General features: G+C 47.7%; 1 protein-coding gene across 1 annotated transcript in view; it reads left to right on the top strand.

The window, feature by feature from the left end:
* The first annotated feature begins 1,086 nt into the window (after positions 1-1,086).
* LOC138363432 (uncharacterized transmembrane protein DDB_G0289901-like) overlaps positions 1,087-17,613 on the top strand; it is a 45,626-nt gene continuing 29,099 nt past the window's right edge. Inside the window, exons 1-2 of the mRNA XM_069322592.1 lie at positions 1,087-1,097; positions 5,591-6,043. Coding sequence (XP_069178693.1) covers positions 1,087-1,097; positions 5,591-6,043 — 464 coding nt within the window. The remainder of the gene's footprint in view (positions 1,098-5,590; positions 6,044-17,613) is intronic.

Below are 17,613 nucleotides of genomic sequence, written 5' to 3'. Positions count from 1 at the left end.
CTCTCAACCGCCTATCAACTGGTGTACAGATTCCTGAGCCTACTGGGCTCTGTCATATCTACATTTGAAACTCTGTATGGAGTCAGCCTCCACCACATCACTGCCTAATGCATTCCATCTGTTAACTACTCTGACACTGAAAAAAATATTTCTAATGTCTCTGTGGCTAATTTGGGTACTATGATTACACCTGTGTCCGCGTGTTCGTGTCCCACATGTGCTAAAGAGTTTGGCTGTGTCCTCCCTATCAATTACCCTGAGAATTTTGAAGGTGGTTATCATGTCTCCTCTTACTCCTCTGTTTTCCGGGGATGTGAGGTTCAGCGCCTTTGGCCATTCCTCGTAGCTCATACCTCTCAATTCCGGGACGAGTCTGGTGGCATACCGCTAAATATTCTCTAACTTTGTCTTGTGTTTAACTAGGTATGGACTCCAGGCTGGAGCTACATATTCCAGGATTGGTCCGACATATGTGATATACAGGGTCCTGAACGATTCCTTACATAAGTTTTTAAAGACAGTTCTTATGTTGGTCAACCTAACATATGCCGCTGATGATATCCTTTTGATGTGAGCCTCTAAGGACAGGTTCGATGTGATATCAACCCCCAAATCTTTCTCATTATTCAACTCTTGCAGGATTTCACCCCCCAGATGGTACCTTGTGTTCAGTCTTCTTCTCCCTTCGCCTAATTTCATTACTTGACATTTTCCTGAGTTGAACTTGAGTAGCCCTTTTCTAGACCATTCCTTTAGTTTGTCCAGGTCATCCTGTAGTCTCTGTCTATCTTCATCTGTCATGATTCTTCTCATAATTTTTGCATCCTCAGCAGACATTGAGAGGCATGAGTCTATATCCTCTGGAAGATCATTTACATAGAAACAGGATGGGTCCAAGTACAGAGCCTTGTGGGACTCCGCGGGTGACATCTCGCTACGCTCATGTCTTCCTCTCACAGTTACTCGTTTCCTCTTGCTTAGATACTCGTTGTTTCCTGTTGCTTAGATACTCCATTATCCACTGGAGCCCCTTACCTTTTACTCCTGTCTGTTGCTCCAACTTTTGCAACTGCCTTTCATGGGGTAATGGGTCAAAGGTGTGTGTATTCACATAGTTGTGCTTGCGGGGGGTTGAGCTCTGCTCTTTCGACCCGCCTCTCAACTGTCATTCAATCAAATGTTATTAACTACTATTTTTTTATCAAAGGTGTGTGTGTGTGTGTGTGTGCGTGTGTGTGTGTGTGTGTGTGTGTGTGTGTGTGTGTGTGTGTGTGTGTGTGTGTGTGTGTGTGTGTGTGTGTGTGTGTGTGTGTGTGTGTGTGTGTGTGTGTTTGTGTGTATGTGTGTTTGTGTGTATGTGTGTGTGTGTGTGTGTGTGTGTGTGTGTGTGTGTGTGTGTGTGTGTGTGTGTGTGTGTGTGTGTGTGTGTGTGTGTGTGTGTGTATTCATATGACCCCAGGTAGCCTGAAGAACGAGTTTACCGCTTATGAGAGTTATTCAACAGAGCAGCCCCAACTGAGAGGTCAGAGGAAATGTAGACATGTGAATATAAATATTAAATGCTTGGCAGTTAGTGATGAATAGTTTAAAGGCATGGGCAGAGAATAAATATGTAAATAAGTGACTTGCCTTGAGATGTTGAGATTTTGCTGACAAGGTATGAGGCTCGCAGGACAGCTTGACCTCACTTGAGTGGCAACTGTCATCAGAGGTGGATGTACTGTGTTGATCTCCTGCAAGGAGGAGGAATATAGTTCCTTGTGTTGGTGCCGGAGTGAAGAATATTTGTCTGGAAGTGTGAGGAAGCTGTTGGGGACTTAGTACACCATCTCTCTGTGAATTTGATAATTAGAGACAGACTGAAAGTGAGTGTTTGGCCGCGCCTTGGTGGAACTCTAATTGATGTACCTTCAAGAAGAAGGAAATGAGCATGGCGTTTCTGCTGTGGAAACGTTGTAGACTCAAGTCGGAGACTGCAGGAAGCTTGGTGAAGCAGTCCTGAAGCATTTTCGTTGGCGACCTTTGTGAGCGCCATGTCGAGCTTCATGGAGTGAACGCCCCGCATGAGATAAATTCTGTGGTAAGTCTATTTAACCAGTTGTTAATTATTGTCTGTGATTGATCGTGTGCCCAGCTATCGTGGCAAGTATTTATAGGTAGAATAGATACGTTTTATTAAAGTAGGAAGCTTACGTAAGAGAGTAAAGATGAGGCAACCAGCTGGAGGAAGCAGCGACGCGACCATCCTCACCAAGCGTTAGTAGCCAGCGAAAGCGGAGCATGGAATCATCCGAACGGGGGAGTACCCCTCATGACAAGTGAGAGTTTAAAGAGATGGCGAGTGAAGGAGACTTATTTTATGACAATACATTTAGTTATGTTTTAGTAGGGAAACAATTTTATTGGCATGGCACTGGAAATTGCAGGTTTGTTTGGAGGAGAAGTTGGTGGAACTTTGAGGCTGTAGAAGTGAATGATGAACTCTGTGGAAGAGCAGAGCCCCATAGTGAAGGGTGGCCTCAATCTGTGAAGAGGAGCAGTGAAGTGAAGTTTCACGTGCTTCTGTGGGATGAGTGAGTGAGCATTACTGGTGTTCGAGGAAAACTTCATTGCGTAACAGTGTGGGAGGAATGTAGAAGACCCTTGTTGACAATTCTGGGAGAACCTAGAGACATACAGGGTAGTGAGCCTCTAGGTGCAGAACGGAGGTTCACGGTTATCTTGAGATCTTGAGGTTATCTTGAGATGATTACGGAGCTTTAGTGTCCCCGCGGCCCGGTCCTCGACCAGGCCTCCACCCCCAGGAAGCAGCCCGTGACAGCTGGCTAACACCCAGATACCTATTTTACTGCTAGGTAACAGAGGCATAGGGTGAAAGAAACTCTGCCCATTGTTTCTCGCCGGCGCCTGGGATCGAACCCAGGACCACAGGATCACAAGTCCAGCGTGCTGTCTGCTCGGCCGACCGGCCCCCGGTTATCACATATATTGTATAAGCAGAGTGTTTTAATGCTTATTGGCGTGTAAGACGCAGTGGAAGGTGAGAGACTGATTATTTTTATGTTGGGGAATATTTATGCAGGTGTTTCTAGTGTCTCAGCCACATGCTAAGCTTTATATACTTTCAGAACTGATTGTGTAATAGATATGTTTCAGGTGTTACAGCCATAGGCTGAGTTATATATATATAGTTTAGGGCTGATTGTACAATATTATTATGACGAGACTTAACCCACTTGCTGAGGGAGTAATAAGTGGCAAGCCAGGAGTTGGGCTACCACTTGATATGGACGGCTGGTGAAGCCAGGAAATGATACTGGATTGCAACCTGTAGCTTCGAGATTGTAGTAGCTTAGAGTGTCTTATGTTAATATTTTCATCTCTTTCATGTAGTGTACTGTATATGTTCTTTGTTTATTAAATATGAATAGTTAACAGGTGTTTGCCCTTGTCCTGGTGAGGCTTCTCAGAAAGTGGCAGGGAGAAATAGAAAGAGAAAGGATCACAGCTGTGGACTGTGGTCCTCCCAGCTGCCGTCGACTGACGGTAGCGGGAGTTTGGGTGCCGAGGTCAGTTGTCTGTTCCGGCAGAGAGTGGTTGGGTGACGTTGTCCGCCTGTATGCGAGCAACAGTCCGGTGCAGCAGCCAGACGTTTAAACCTCTTTGGAGGTTTAAGCTCCATTAGCCCCAACCCCCACAGGTCAGGAGAGTATTCACCTAGTTGTGCTTGCGGGAGTTGAACTCTGCTCTTTCGGCCCGCCCCTCAACTGTCAGTCAATCAACTGTTACTAACTACTATTTATTTTTACACACACACACACACACACACCCAGAAAGCAGCCCGTAACAGGTGTCTAACTCCCAGGTACCTATTTACTGCTAGGTAACAGGGGTATCAGGGTGAAAGAAACTCTCCTTTTGTTTTCGCCGGCACCGGGAATCGAACCCAGGTTCACAGGACTACGTATCCAGCGTGCTGTCCACTCATCCACCAGCGCCCCTTGTATGTGAGTGTGTGTGTGTGTGTGTGTGTGTGTGTGTGTGTGTGTGTGTGTGTGTGTGTGTGTGTGTGTGTGTGTACTCACCTAGTTGTGCTTGCGTGGGTTAAGCTTCAAGGGGGTTGTTCATATCTACAGTTGAAACTGTGTATGGAGTCTGCCTCTAAACAGGTACCTAGACAACTGGGTGGCAAACGCTTCGAATTCGTAGTCCTGAGGTTTCGGGTTCGATCCCCGGTTGAAGCCGAGATAAATGGGCAGAATGTTTCTTTCACCCTTATGCCCCTGTTACCTACCAGTAAATAGGTACCTGGGAGCTAGACAGCTGCTACGGGGTGCTTCCTGAGGAGGTGTGTAATAAAAAGGAGGCCTGGTCGAGGACCCGGCCGCGGGGACGCTAAGCCCCGAAATCATCTCATGATAACCACATCCCTTCCTAATGCATTCCATTTATTAACACACTGTGGGTGTGTGTATGATTTGAAAAGGTTAGAAAAGCGGGGTCCAAAAGCTGGAACTCGATCCTGCAGGCACAAATAAGTGAGTACCAAGGAAACACAAACCGAAACTGTCTCTATGTTCTGCTTGTTACAACTTGTAATAAAGTTGTTACATCTTGGCTTAACGTGTTTATGACGTATTAGAACGTTGTTACAACTTGCTATATTGGTTGTTATAACTGGTTAGGAGGTGTTAAAACTTGTTCGAACGTTGTACCAACGTCGTAGTTTCGGTGTGTGTTTGGCGGGTCCATAGACACACACACATTATAGAAATTATACAAATATATAAAAGGAAGGAAATGAACAGGAGTGGAGGTGTGTATAGGAGGCTACGAGCCCTAACTTACACTCCTCTAGGGAATAATATTGGTAATCAGCGTCTACAGACTTACTAACGAGAGCACCATTGGAACTCGTCAAACTGGACTTCCGTGTCACAAGTTTAATAATTAATGTTGAGTGGAAAGCCAGGCCCTTCCCCCCGAGGCTTCCCCAGCCACGCTGTGTTAGCTGGGCCTGGGATATAGCACAAGGGATGTATTCATAGCAATATATATACACTCAGGTATGCTATTATACTTACATAAAAAGGACTAATGTATATTCTTACATTGTTACACAATGGCTCTATAAGGAAAGGTTATTCCTGGATTCTGGGCAGAATATTATTCGGATTGATTTGAATTAGTAAATATTATATATTGTTTTTACTAATATTTTATCATGCATGGGATATATATATATATATTTTTTTTTTGAGATATATACAAGAGTTGTTACATTCTTGTACAGCCACTAGTACGCGTAGCGTTTCGGGCAGGTCCCTGGAATACGATCCCCGCCGCGAAGAATCGGATATTTATCGGCGAAGAATCGGATATTTAAATCGGCCCCATATTGTATTAATGGGGCCTAATGTGACTCGTATTAGCTTAAGACATATTGTTTCTTAAAGGCTAATTATAAATTTATTCTAGATACTAAGACTATTTTATTTTGAAGGTTGTTCACATAATATGTCTTAATGTAGAGATATTTCCTCAGGAGCAGAGATGTGTTATTGCTGTAGATCGTATAGTGACAGTGTAGTGATGGTGCTGGTGGTGGTGATGCTGGTGGTGATGGTGGTGGTGTTGGTGGTGGTGTTGGTGGTGGTGATGCTGGTAGTGATGGTGATGGTGATGATGGTGTTGCGGATAATGACGATGCAGTTGTGAATAATGGTTGTGGTGATGATGGTGCAGGTGAAAATGCTGATGAGACTGCTTCTCCTGCTGTTGATGAAGTTTCTCCTACTCACGTTGACGAGGTTGCTGATATTGTTGTTGATGAGGGTGCTGCTACCTCCGTTGATGAGGGTGCTGCTACCTCCGTTGATGAGGGTGCTGCTACCTCCGTTGATGAGGGTGCTGCTACCTCCGTTGATGAGGGTGCTGCTACCTCCGTTGATGAGGGTGCTGCTACCTCCGTTGATGAGGGTGCTGCTACCTCCGTTGATGAGGGTGCTGCTACCTCCGTTGATGAGGGTGCTGCTACTAAAAGGTTAAGGGTTCGATTTCCGCGGCAGGCCAGAGATGTTTGGGCACGAAGTCTTTCACCTGATGATTCAGTTCGCTCAGAAATAAATAAATTCCTGGAGTCTGACAATTGTAAACACACATTTTCGTAGCACAGTGGAAAATCTGCGATTTTTTTTCCTCTAATAATATTATACAGTATGTTTCAAAATGGTTAAACACTTAATATATGAAAGAAAGAACGTGGGAGAGAGTGTTAAGAGCCCTGCAGTGGACAGTACAAGCATACTGTAGTTCAACTTTCGTTTTGTGTTTCGAAAGAAAATGTTGGTGTTCCTTTCCCTAACATAAAAATTAATGTGTTTGAACCCCCGGTGTTGACTTTGTAATTATCAAAAAGTAGGCGCCAAAACCCCCCGGGGAAGACTATGTAGCACAGTACTGGGCTGATGGCCTAGCAACCTTTGAAGGGTTATTAAGGCCACAAAAGAGTTGACTGGCCAGCTGTAAGTATATACAATAGCCCTGAACGTAGTCCAGGACTATGTCATATACCTGCAGGTACTCTCAAACTCTCAAGTGTATCTACACCGAGAAATGGGGCATACACAGCCTGGCGTCAAAGTGACCCCCCCAAAAGGCTGAAAGTATTTGAGAGAGTCGGTCTCTTGTTGACAAGGTTTCTCTGTTATCTAAATGCACATATTGATTTTGTTAATATATTTGCTAGAATGTTATATTCATCTCTCACCCCTTATATAATGTTCACAATTCAACTAACAAAAAACTATTGTATTATCCCACCAGTATGGAAATTGGGAAGAATATGTGATGGTAATTAGTAAAAAAAAAATTAGGCAATTACCTTGCTCTGACTCGTTCTGGTGTCTGCGGTGTATTTATAAAGGCCTGGAAGACCTGATGGAGCTAGTGCTTGAGCCTACCGAGCCGCTGTGGCAGCCACCAGGAATCGAGAAATAGTGTGACCCACAAATATGATATGTTCGTGCGTCATATCTGTCGGAAAATCCGACACCATTTAATATCATACAGACAGATAAGAGCTGTGTTGTATAAACAAGTTACCCATAGAAAACGTAACTTGTAGTGGAATTACCGTCTAAAGAAAACGGGATATCATCACCACATACTATTATAATTCACCACCTATTATGGTGGGAATTATTCTTAAATACATTAGTCTTTGGACTTAAACATAAGTCTTTGGATCATAAAACATCTTATATAAATTAACTTAATTATCAATATTAAAGTAGAGTAAATGTGACCCTTCTATCACTTTCTGACATGTGGACAATGTAAGCCAGGCGTCAGAGTGAGGAAGGAGGGCAGCCATTGTTTATACTAGACCAGAGGCTCACACGGGAGCAAATTCGGCTCCTGTTAAATTTACTTGGACGTAGTGTTATGGAAACCAAAGGTGTACCATTATCAACACGCTGTCTACAAATTCAAGTTAAGTGTTCTTTCCGAAACCCATTATCTATCATTAGTGGCCATTAATGTCATTGGGTAGGGTTAGCCGGTTAGAACGCGAAATCGCCTCAAACTAAAGGTAATTAAGCCAGGTCTTCAATGTTCCATGTACAGTATTTTCTCTGATATAACTTGTCATATATAGGTATCTGGCTTTACAGCTAGCGCCCTTTTGACAGGTCAAGACGAGGAGGAAGATTTGTGCACCAGTTACTGGGTGATATGGAAGCTACCTCAAAGAGGATAATTTGGTGTCTACACCCTAGTTATACCTGGTGGACTAACCTGCTGTACTATAAGATAAGGAACCTCTTCAATGTATGTAGTTAATTTTGTAGTTTGATTGGCTGCATATATATATAAACTATTAAACCCCCCCTAATGTGTAGAGGATCGATTTGTGAGATTGAGATTATTGCAGAAATACAGTCCACTTATCATTATACAAATTGCTATCGAAGTATATAAATTAACGTAAATATAAATTCATATAAATTAAATAAATATAAATCTCACAGGTCGGTTCCCACAATATCTTCGTGCGTGGTATGTTCGTGCGAGGTATAACGAGTCCCGTGTATTTATAGTAAATGCGAGTTCACGCAACTTATCAATTTAACTTTAAAAACAAATTTCCCAAACTAACTGTACCTTTGTATTTATCTTTACGATACTCGACGGTTCTTAGACCATGTTATGAAGTCACATGCAGATGTTGTTGTTGTTGTTTAAAATTTGCTACTTGGAACAAAAAGTTCCAAGTAGCACGGGCTATGGTGAGCCCGTAGTGGACTTGCACACGTGCAGATGATGTTCCAGTCTTTAGGGCAGAAAACCTTTGCTTTACCTCGGTCGATCTCTCCGTTCATATGACTCTCGGTTTAGTTATGATCGTCGTATGTTACAGGCAAAGATTTTTTATGTAGTTGCTGTGAGTGTCATTAACAAAGGGTCTCTCGGGAGCGACCGATATCTCGGTTATAGACCCCCGTTGTTGACCGGAACCCCCGTTGTTGACCGGAACCCCCGTTGTTGACCGGAACCCCCGTTGTTGACCGGAACCCCCGTTGTTGACCGGAACCCCCGTTGTTGACCGGAACCCCCGTTGTTGACCGGAACCCCCGTTGTTGACCGGAACCCCCGTTGTTGACCGGAACCCCCGTTGTTGACCGGAACCCCCGTTGTTGACCGGAACCCCCGTTGTTGACCGGAACCCCCGTTGTTGACCGGAACCCCCGTTGTTGACCGGAACCACCAGTGTTGACCGGAACCCCCGTTGTTGACCGGAACCCCCGTTGTTGACCGGAACCCCCGTTGTTGACCGGAACCCCCGTTGTTGACCGGAACCCCCGTTGTTGACCGGAACCCCTGTTGTTGACCGGAACCCCCGTTGTTGACCGGAACCCCCGTTGTTGACCGGAACCCCCGTTGTTGACCGGAACCCCCGTTGTTGACCGGAACCCCCGTTGTTGACCGGAACCCCCGTTGTTGACCGGAACCCCTGTTGTTGACCGGAACCCCCGTTGTTGACCGGAACCCCCGTTGTTGACCGGAACCCCCGTTGTTGACCGGAACCCCCGTTGTTGACCGGAACCACCAGTGTTGACCGGAACCCCCGTTGTTGACCGGAACCCCCGTTGTTGACCGGAACCCCCGTTGTTGACCGGAACCCCCGTTGTTGACCGGAACCCCCGTTGTTGACCGGAACCACCAGTGTTGACCGGAACCCCCGTTGTTGACCGGAACCCCCGTTGTTGACCGGAACCCCCGTTGTTGACCGGAACCCCCGTTGTTGACCGGAACCACCAGTGTTGACCGGAACCCCCGTTGTTGACCGGAACCCCCGTTGTTGACCGGAACCCCCGGTGTTGACCGGAACCCCCGTTGTTGACCGGAACCCCCGTTGTTGACCGGAACCCCCGTTGTTGACCGGAACCCCCGTTGTTGACCGGAACCCCCGTTGTTGACCGGAACCCCCGTTGTTGACCGGAACCCCCGTTGTTGACCGGAACCCCCGTTGTTGACCGGAACCCCCGTTGTTGACCGGAACCCCCGTTGTTGACCGGAACCCCCGTTGTTGACCGGAACCCCCGTTGTTGACCGGAACCCCCGGTGTTGACCGGAACCCCCGTTGTTGACCGGAACCCCCGTTGTTGACCGGAACCCCCAGTTTTGACAGGATCCCCGGGTGTTGACAAGAACCCCCAGTTTTGACAGGATCCCCCGGTGTTGACAGGAATCCCAGGTGTTGACAGGAAGCCCCGGTGTTGACATTAACCCCCGGTGTTGACAAGAACCCACCGGTGTTGACAAGAACCCCGGTGTTGACAAGAACCCCGGTGTTGTCAAGAACCCCCGGTGTTGACAAGAACCCCCGGTGTTGACATTAATCCCCGATGTTGACAAGAACCCACCGGTGTTGACAAGAACCAACCAGTGTTGACAAGAACCCACTGGTGTTGACAAGAACCAACCGGTGTTGACAAGAACCCCGGTGTTGACAAGAACCACCGGTGTTGACAAGAACCCCGGTGTTGACAAGAACCAACCGGTGTTGACAAGAACCACCGGTGTTGACAAGAACCCCGGTGTTGACAAGAACCACCGGTGTTGACAAGAACCCACTGGTGTTGACAAGAACCACCGGTGTTGACAAGAACCCCGGTGTTGACAAGAACCACCGGTGTTGACAAGAACCACCGGTGTTGACAAGAACCACCGGTGTTGACAAGAACCCCTAGTGTTGACAAGAACCATCGGTGTTGACAAGAACCACCGGTGTTGACAAGAACCACCGGTGTTGACAAGAACCCCTGGTGTTGACAAGAACCACCGGTGTTGACAAGAACCACCGGTGTTGACAAGAACCACCGGTGTTGACAAGAACCCCGGTGTTGACAAGAACCACCGGTGTTGACAAGAACCACCGGTGTTGACAAGAACCACCGGTGTTGACAAGAACCACCGGTGTTGACAAGAACCACCGGTGTTGACAAGAACCACCGGTGTTGACAAGAACCACCGGTGTTGACAAGAACCCCGGTGTTGACAAGAACCCCTGGTGTTGACAAGAACCACCGGTGTTGACAAGAACCCCGGTGTTGACAAGAACCACCGGTGTTGACAAGAACCACCGGTGTTGACAAGAACCCCTGGTGTTGACAGGAACCCCCGGTGTTGACAGGAACCACCGGTGTTGACAAGAACCCCTGGTGTTGACAGGAACCACCGGTGTTGACAAGAACCCCCGGTGTTGACAGGAACCACCGGTGTTGACAAGAACCACCGATGTTGGCAAGAACCCCGGTGTTGACAAGAACCACCGGTGTTGACAAGAACCCCTGGTGTTGACAGGAACCCCCCTGCCAACGCCTACAGGGGTGCCAACCTCGGGTAGACGACGCTGTTCATGTGAGTATCTTAACACTGACAACAGTGTACGATTATCTCTTAAATGTTAGATTAATATTATAAACGCACAGCTTAAGAACTGGCTGCTATTAAGCCTCGAATTTAATGTTATATGATGATATAATTAGTTGAATTCACGAAGGCAAATGTTTCCGTCAATTGACTTACACTTTGTTACCAATATTTCAGTGGGTTACTAGTTCCTATCTTGCGTAAGTTGAATAGTTTTTCTGGACGTTTTGATCATGAAGTGATCTCTGTGATTCCTTAACGTTTTTAACATGTGCTTTATGTTAAATACTGTGTCATGTTATATATGTTATGTTTGTTATTGTTCAGCTTTTCTTTATGCTAAATATTGCGTCAACACTGTGAACGAGAACTGGATACGTCCGCTCGTCGTCGAGGCTGAACCAGGAGTTAGCTGGAATAGTGTTTTCTTTTTTGCTCAGAGATAAGCCGACACTTTGTGCGAATAATTCTCTCAGTAGTTGCAATAATCCAGCTTTGGTCTGTCCTTCAGCGAAGTCCCGTTTATAGACTGTACAATTTCATTCAAAGTAAATCTGCTAGATTGCTTTACATCGTTCCTATATCACGCCTTGTTAGCTGAAGTCTGTCCTCTGGATAACGTTGATAAAAACGTAAACATTTTTGCGTTCTAAATGAGTTGCACAAACGCAGAGTTCTTGCTCACTCGCCGTAATTCCCAACTGCTCAGCACTCTTCATATTCCATGCCGTATATAGACTCCCTCAAACGAATCTCTGCAGTGAAACCACGGCAGCCAGGAAACCTCTCCGAAACCCAGTATCTTTAAATCTGGCCACAAGACACTCGTTCTTCTTGAGATGACGAAAAATATGTTGCACTCGTTGCTCGCGGCCCTGAGAGACTCTAACCTCATCCTCTCAAAACAACGGTTGTCACATCTTACCCGGTCACTGTGTCCCCGTCTCTCTTCCCTGGTGACGAGAATCTTATTGGCTTTGTTTTTGTATATCTCTCTTGTAATTTCTTGCATATATTTTGATCCAATATTTAGAATTCCTTCCTTCCCAGCATCGTGGGAGACCAAGGTCTTCTAAATAATCTTAATGTATATGCCTGACTGTTGTTCACTTTTTGTTGAAAGCATTATTTTCACTGGACTGAATAATTTATTATAATGCATTTAGGTTTGTAAAAAATTTGGGTTCATTACACGTTTTGCTCCTCACAGTGTTAAGAAAGCCTTAAACACACTCTCTTGTTGTACTCTCTACCCTTTGACACGCTCTCTCTCTCTCTCTCTCTCTCTCTCTCTCTCTCTCTCTCTCTCTCTCTCTCTCTCTCTCTCTCTCTCTCTCTCTCTCTCTCTCTCTCTCTCTCTCTCTCCTCCTTCCTCCTCTACTCCAGGTAACTTCAGACCTCCGGACAACTTCGTCATTCCTCACTCTATCACTTCCCGCCTGATATCCCTTTCTCTGGAATTTAATTTCCACCTCCTACGCTCCGCTAACCTGTTCGTACACGGTCTTGTTTCACAGGCGGAGATGCACGGGGGGGAGGGGGGGGGGGGGCTCTGTTGGCGTGGAGAGGGGGGGGAGGTGGGGGCTCTGTTGGCGTGGTGTGCGGGGGAGGGAGGGGCTCTGTTGGCGTGGAGTGCGGGGGGGGGGAGGCTCTGTTGGTGTGGAGTGCGAGGGGGGGGGCTCTGTTGGCGTGGAGTGCGGGGGGCTCTCTTGGCGTGGAGGGCGGGGGGGTGGCTCTGTTGGCGTGGAGTGCGAGGGGGGGGCTCTGTTGGCGTGGAGTGCGAGGGGCTCTGTTGGCGTGGAGTGCGGGGGGAGGCTCTGTTGGTGTGGAGTGCGGAGGGGGGGCTCTGTTGGCGTGGAGTGCGGGGGGGGGGCTCTGTTGGCGTGGAGTGCGGGGGGCTCTGTTTGCGTGGAGGGCGGGGGGGGGGGCTCTGTTGGCGTGGAGTGCGAGGGGGGGGGGCTCTGTTGGCGTAGAGTGCGGGGGGCTCTGTTGGCGTGGAGTGCGGGGGGAGGCTCTGTTGGTGTGGAGTGCGGAGGGGGGGCTCTGTTGGCGTGGAGTGCGGGGGGGGGCTCTGTTGGCGTAGAGTGCGGGGGGGCTCTGTTGGCGTGGAGTGCGGGGGGGGGGCTCTGTTGGCGGGGAGTGTGGGGGGGGGGGCTCTGTAGGTGGGGTGTGCGGGGGGGGGCTCTGTTGGTGGGGTGTGTGGGGGGGGCTCTGTTGGCGTGGAGTGCGGGGGGGAGGCTCTGTTGGCGTGGAGTGCCGGGGGCTCTGTTGGCGGGGAGTGTGTGTGGGGGGGGGCTCTGTTGGTGGGGTGTGCGGGGGGGCTCTGTTGGTGGGGTGTGCGGGGGGGGGCTTTGTTGGCGTGGAGTGCGGGTGGTGGGGCTCTGTTGGCGTGGAGTGCGGGGCTCTGTTGGCGTAGAGTGCGGAGGGGCTCTGTTGGCGTGGAGTGCGGGGGGGGGGGCTCTGTTGGCGTGAAGTGCGGGGGGGCTCTGTTGGCGTGGAGTGCGGGGGGGCTCTGTTGGCATGGAGTGCGGGGGGGAGGGGGCTCTGTTGGCGTAGAGTGCCGGGGGGCTCTGTTGGCGTGGAGTGCGGGGGGGGGGGCTTTGTTGGCGTGGAGTGCGGGGGGGAGGCGGCTCTGTTGGCGTGGAGTGCGGGGGGGGGGCTCTGTTGGCGTAGAGTGCGGGGGGGGGGGGCTCTGTTGGCGTGGAATGCGGGGGGGGCTCTGTTGGCGTGGAGTGCGGGGGGGGGGGCTCTGCTGGCGTAGAGTGCGGGGGGGGGGGCTCTGTTGGCGTGGAATGCTAGGGGGGCTCTGTTGGCGTGGAGTGCGGGGGGGGGGCTCTGTTGGCGTGGAGTGCGGGGGGGGCTCTGTTGGCGTGGAGTGCGGGGTGGGGGCTCTGTTGGCGTGGAATGCGGGGGGGGGGGCTCTGCTGGCGTAGAGTGCAGGGGGGGGCTCTGTTGGCGTGGAGTGTGGGCTCTGTTGGCGTGGAATGCGGGGGGGGGGGGCTCTGTCGGGGTAGAGTGCGGGGGGCTCTGTTCGCGTAGAGTGCGGGGGGCTCTGTTCGCGTAGAGTGCGGGGGGGGGGGCTCTGTTGGTGTGGAATGCTGGAGTGGGCTCTGTTGGCGTGGAGTGCGGGGGGCTCTGTTGGCGTGGAGTGCGGGGGGGGGGGCTCTGTTGGCGTGGAGTGCGGGGGGGGGGGGGCTCTGTTGGTTACAGTTTACAGAAAATACACACATAAGAATCACTATTCGACGACCTCTTTTCCAGCTCTCCGTAGTAGGTTGTGTGTGTGTGTATATATATATATATATATATATATATATATATATATATATATATATATATATATATATATATATATATATATATATATATATATATAAATATATATATATATATATTAGTATATTTTGGTAGCAGTCTTTCCTGTAGACATATATTATTAAATATGACCGAAAAAGTAAGATTAATAATTCTAACACGAATTTTCTCAATCTTTCGTACATTTCTTTTCACTGTTGGTGGTAATTCAAAACTCAATTCTCCAAAATTCATATATATATATATATATATATATATATATATATATATATTATTAAATATGACCGAAAAAGTAAGATTAATAATTCTAACACGAATTTTCTCAACCTTTCGTACATTACGCTTCACTGTTGGAGGTAAATCAAAAATCACTTCTCCAAAATTCATTTTTATTTCTAGTCTGACGCGACACGGGCGCGTTTCGTAAAACTTATTACATTTTCAAAGACTTCACAAATACACAACTGATTAGAACGTATCTCTGATTTTATATCTACATTTGAGTGAGGTGGTAAGGGTGATGTGGCATTAACACAAGACAGAACAGGAGGGGATATTAATAGGGTATTAAAAGTATCAACACAAGACAGAACAGAAACAATGGGTATTGAATAGAAGTGTTTGTAGAAAGCCTATTGGTCCATATTTCTTGATGCTTCTATATTGGAGCGGAGTCTTGAGGTGGGTAGAATATAGTTGTGCAATAATTGGCTGTTGATTGCTGGTGTTGACTTTTTGATGTGTAGTGCCTCGCAAACGTCAAGCCGCCTGCTATCGCTGTATCTATCGATGATTTCTGTGTTGTTTACTAGGATTTCTCTGGCGATGGTTTGGTTATGGGAAGAGATTATATGTTCCTTAATGGAGCCCTGTTGCTTATGCATCGTTAAACGCCTAGAAAGAGATGTTGTTGTCTTGCCTATATACTGGGTTTTTTGGAGCTTACAGTCCCCAAGTGGGCATTTGAAGGCATAGACGACATTAGTCTCTTTTAAAGCGTTCTGTTTTGTGTCTGGAGAGTTTCTCATGAGTAGGCTGGCCGTTTTTCTGGTTTTATAGTAAATCGTCAGTTGTATCCTCTGATTTTTGTCTGTAGGGATAACGTTTCTATTAACAATGTCTTTCAGGACCCTTTCCTCCGTTTTATGAGCTGTGGAAAAGAAGTTCCTGTAAAATAGTCTAATAGGGGGTATAGGTGTTGTGTTAGTTGTCTCTTCAGAGGTTGCATGGCTTTTCACTTTCCTTCTTATGATGTCTTCGATGAAACCATTGGAGAAGCCGTTATTGACTAGGACCTGCCTTACCCTACAGAGTTCTTCGTCGACTTGCTTCCATTCTGAGCTGTGGCTGAGAGCACGGTCGACGTATGCGTTAACAACACTCCTCTTGTACCTGTCAGGGCAGTCGCTGTTGGCATTTAGGCACATTCCTATGTTTGTTTCCTTAGTGTAGACTGCAGTGTGGAAACCTCCGCCCTTTTCCATGACTGTTACATCTAGAAAAGGCAGCTTCCCATCCTTTTCCGTCTCGTAAGTGAAACGCAGCACGGAACTCTGCTCAAATGCCTCCTTCAGCTTCTGCAGATGTCTGACATCAGGTACCTGTGTAAAAATGTCGTCAACATACCTGCAGTATATGGCCGGTTTCAAGTTCATGTCGACTAAGACTTTTTGCTCGATGGTACCCATGTAGAAGTTTGCAAACAGGACACCTAGGGGAGAACCCATGGCGACCCCATCTACTTGCTTATACATGTGCCCATCCGGGCTCAAGAAGGGTGCCTCTTTAGTACAAGCTTGGAGTAGTTTCCTCAGAATACTTTCTGGCATGTCAAGAGGAGTACAGGCTGGATCACGATACACTCTGTCGGCTATCATTCCGATTGTCTCGTCCACAGGTACGTTGGTAAACAGCGATTCTACGTCCAACGAGGCTCTTATCCCTGTGGCCCGTGTGCCCCGCAGTAAGTCCACAAATTCCTTTGGAGACTTCAGGCTGAAGGCGCAAGGAACATAAGGAGTCAGCAGGCCGTTGAGTCGCTTTGCCAGTCTGTACGTGGGTGTGGGTATCTGGCTAATGATTGGCCGAAGTGGGTTTCCAGGCTTGTGCGTCTTGACATTTCCATACGCATATCCAGGTTTATATTCCCCAATGATCTTTGGCAGGTGGAGTCCGGATTTCTTGGCGTTTACAGTTTCGATCAGTTTGTTGACCTTTGCTTTTAATTCGGCTGAAGTGTCCTTCGTTACCCTTTGGAACTTAGTTTGGTCAGAGAGTATGATGTTCATTTTCGCCAGATATTCGTCTTTTTTAAGAATGACATATATTGGCGACTTGTCACCTCTCCTGACAACTATCTCCTTGTTCTCACGAAGGCTTTGTTCTCACGAAGGGAAAGTAGAGTTGGAAATTCTGTTGGACGACATATTCGACCTCGAGACACAAAAGAAGGTCACTACCAAAGATACCTTACAAGCAGAACTTATTGCAGAAGGAGGAAAGAATCGAGGCAACTACAGAAGCACCATACTGTCCCCCGAGCTTAAAGCGGCAGCTAAAAGCCTTCGTGAGAACAAGGAGATAGTTGTCAGGAGAGGTGACAAGTCGCCAATATATGTCATTCTTAAAAAAGACGAATATCTGGCGAAAATGAACATCATACTCTCTGACCAAACTAAGTTCCAAAGGGTAACGAAGGACACTTCAGCCGAATTAAAAGCAAAGGTCAACAAACTGATCGAAACTGTAAACGCCAAGAAATCCGGACTCCACCTGCCAAAGATCATTGGGGAATATAAACCTGGATATGCGTATGGAAATGTCAAGACGCACAAGCCTGGAAACCCACTTCGGCCAATCATTAGCCAGATACCCACACCCACGTACAGACTGGCAAAGCGACTCAACGGCCTGCTGACTCCTTATGTTCCTTGCGCCTTCAGCCTGAAGTCTCCAAAGGAATTTGTGGACTTACTGCGGGGCACACGGGCCACAGGGATAAGAGCCTCGTTGGACGTAGAATCGCTGTTTACCAACGTACCTGTGGACGAGACAATCGGAATGATAGCCGACAGAGTGTATCGTGATCCAGCCTGTACTCCTCTTGACATGCCAGAAAGTATTCTGAGGAAACTACTCCAAGCTTGTACTAAAGAGGCACCCTTCTTGAGCCCGGATGGGCACATGTATAAGCAAGTAGATGGGGTCGCCATGGGTTCTTCCCTAGGTGTCCTGTTTGCAAACTTCAACATGGGTACCATCGAGCAAAAAGTCTTAGTCGACATGAACTTGAAACCGGCCATATACTGCAGGTATGTTGACAACATTTTTACACAGGTACCTGATGTCAGACATCTGCAG

The sequence above is a fragment of the Procambarus clarkii genome, chromosome 1 (genome assembly GCF_040958095.1).
Source record: "Procambarus clarkii isolate CNS0578487 chromosome 1, FALCON_Pclarkii_2.0, whole genome shotgun sequence".
NCBI lineage: Eukaryota > Metazoa > Arthropoda > Malacostraca > Decapoda > Cambaridae > Procambarus > Procambarus clarkii.
This window is presented reverse-complemented; position numbering and strand designations above follow the sequence as displayed.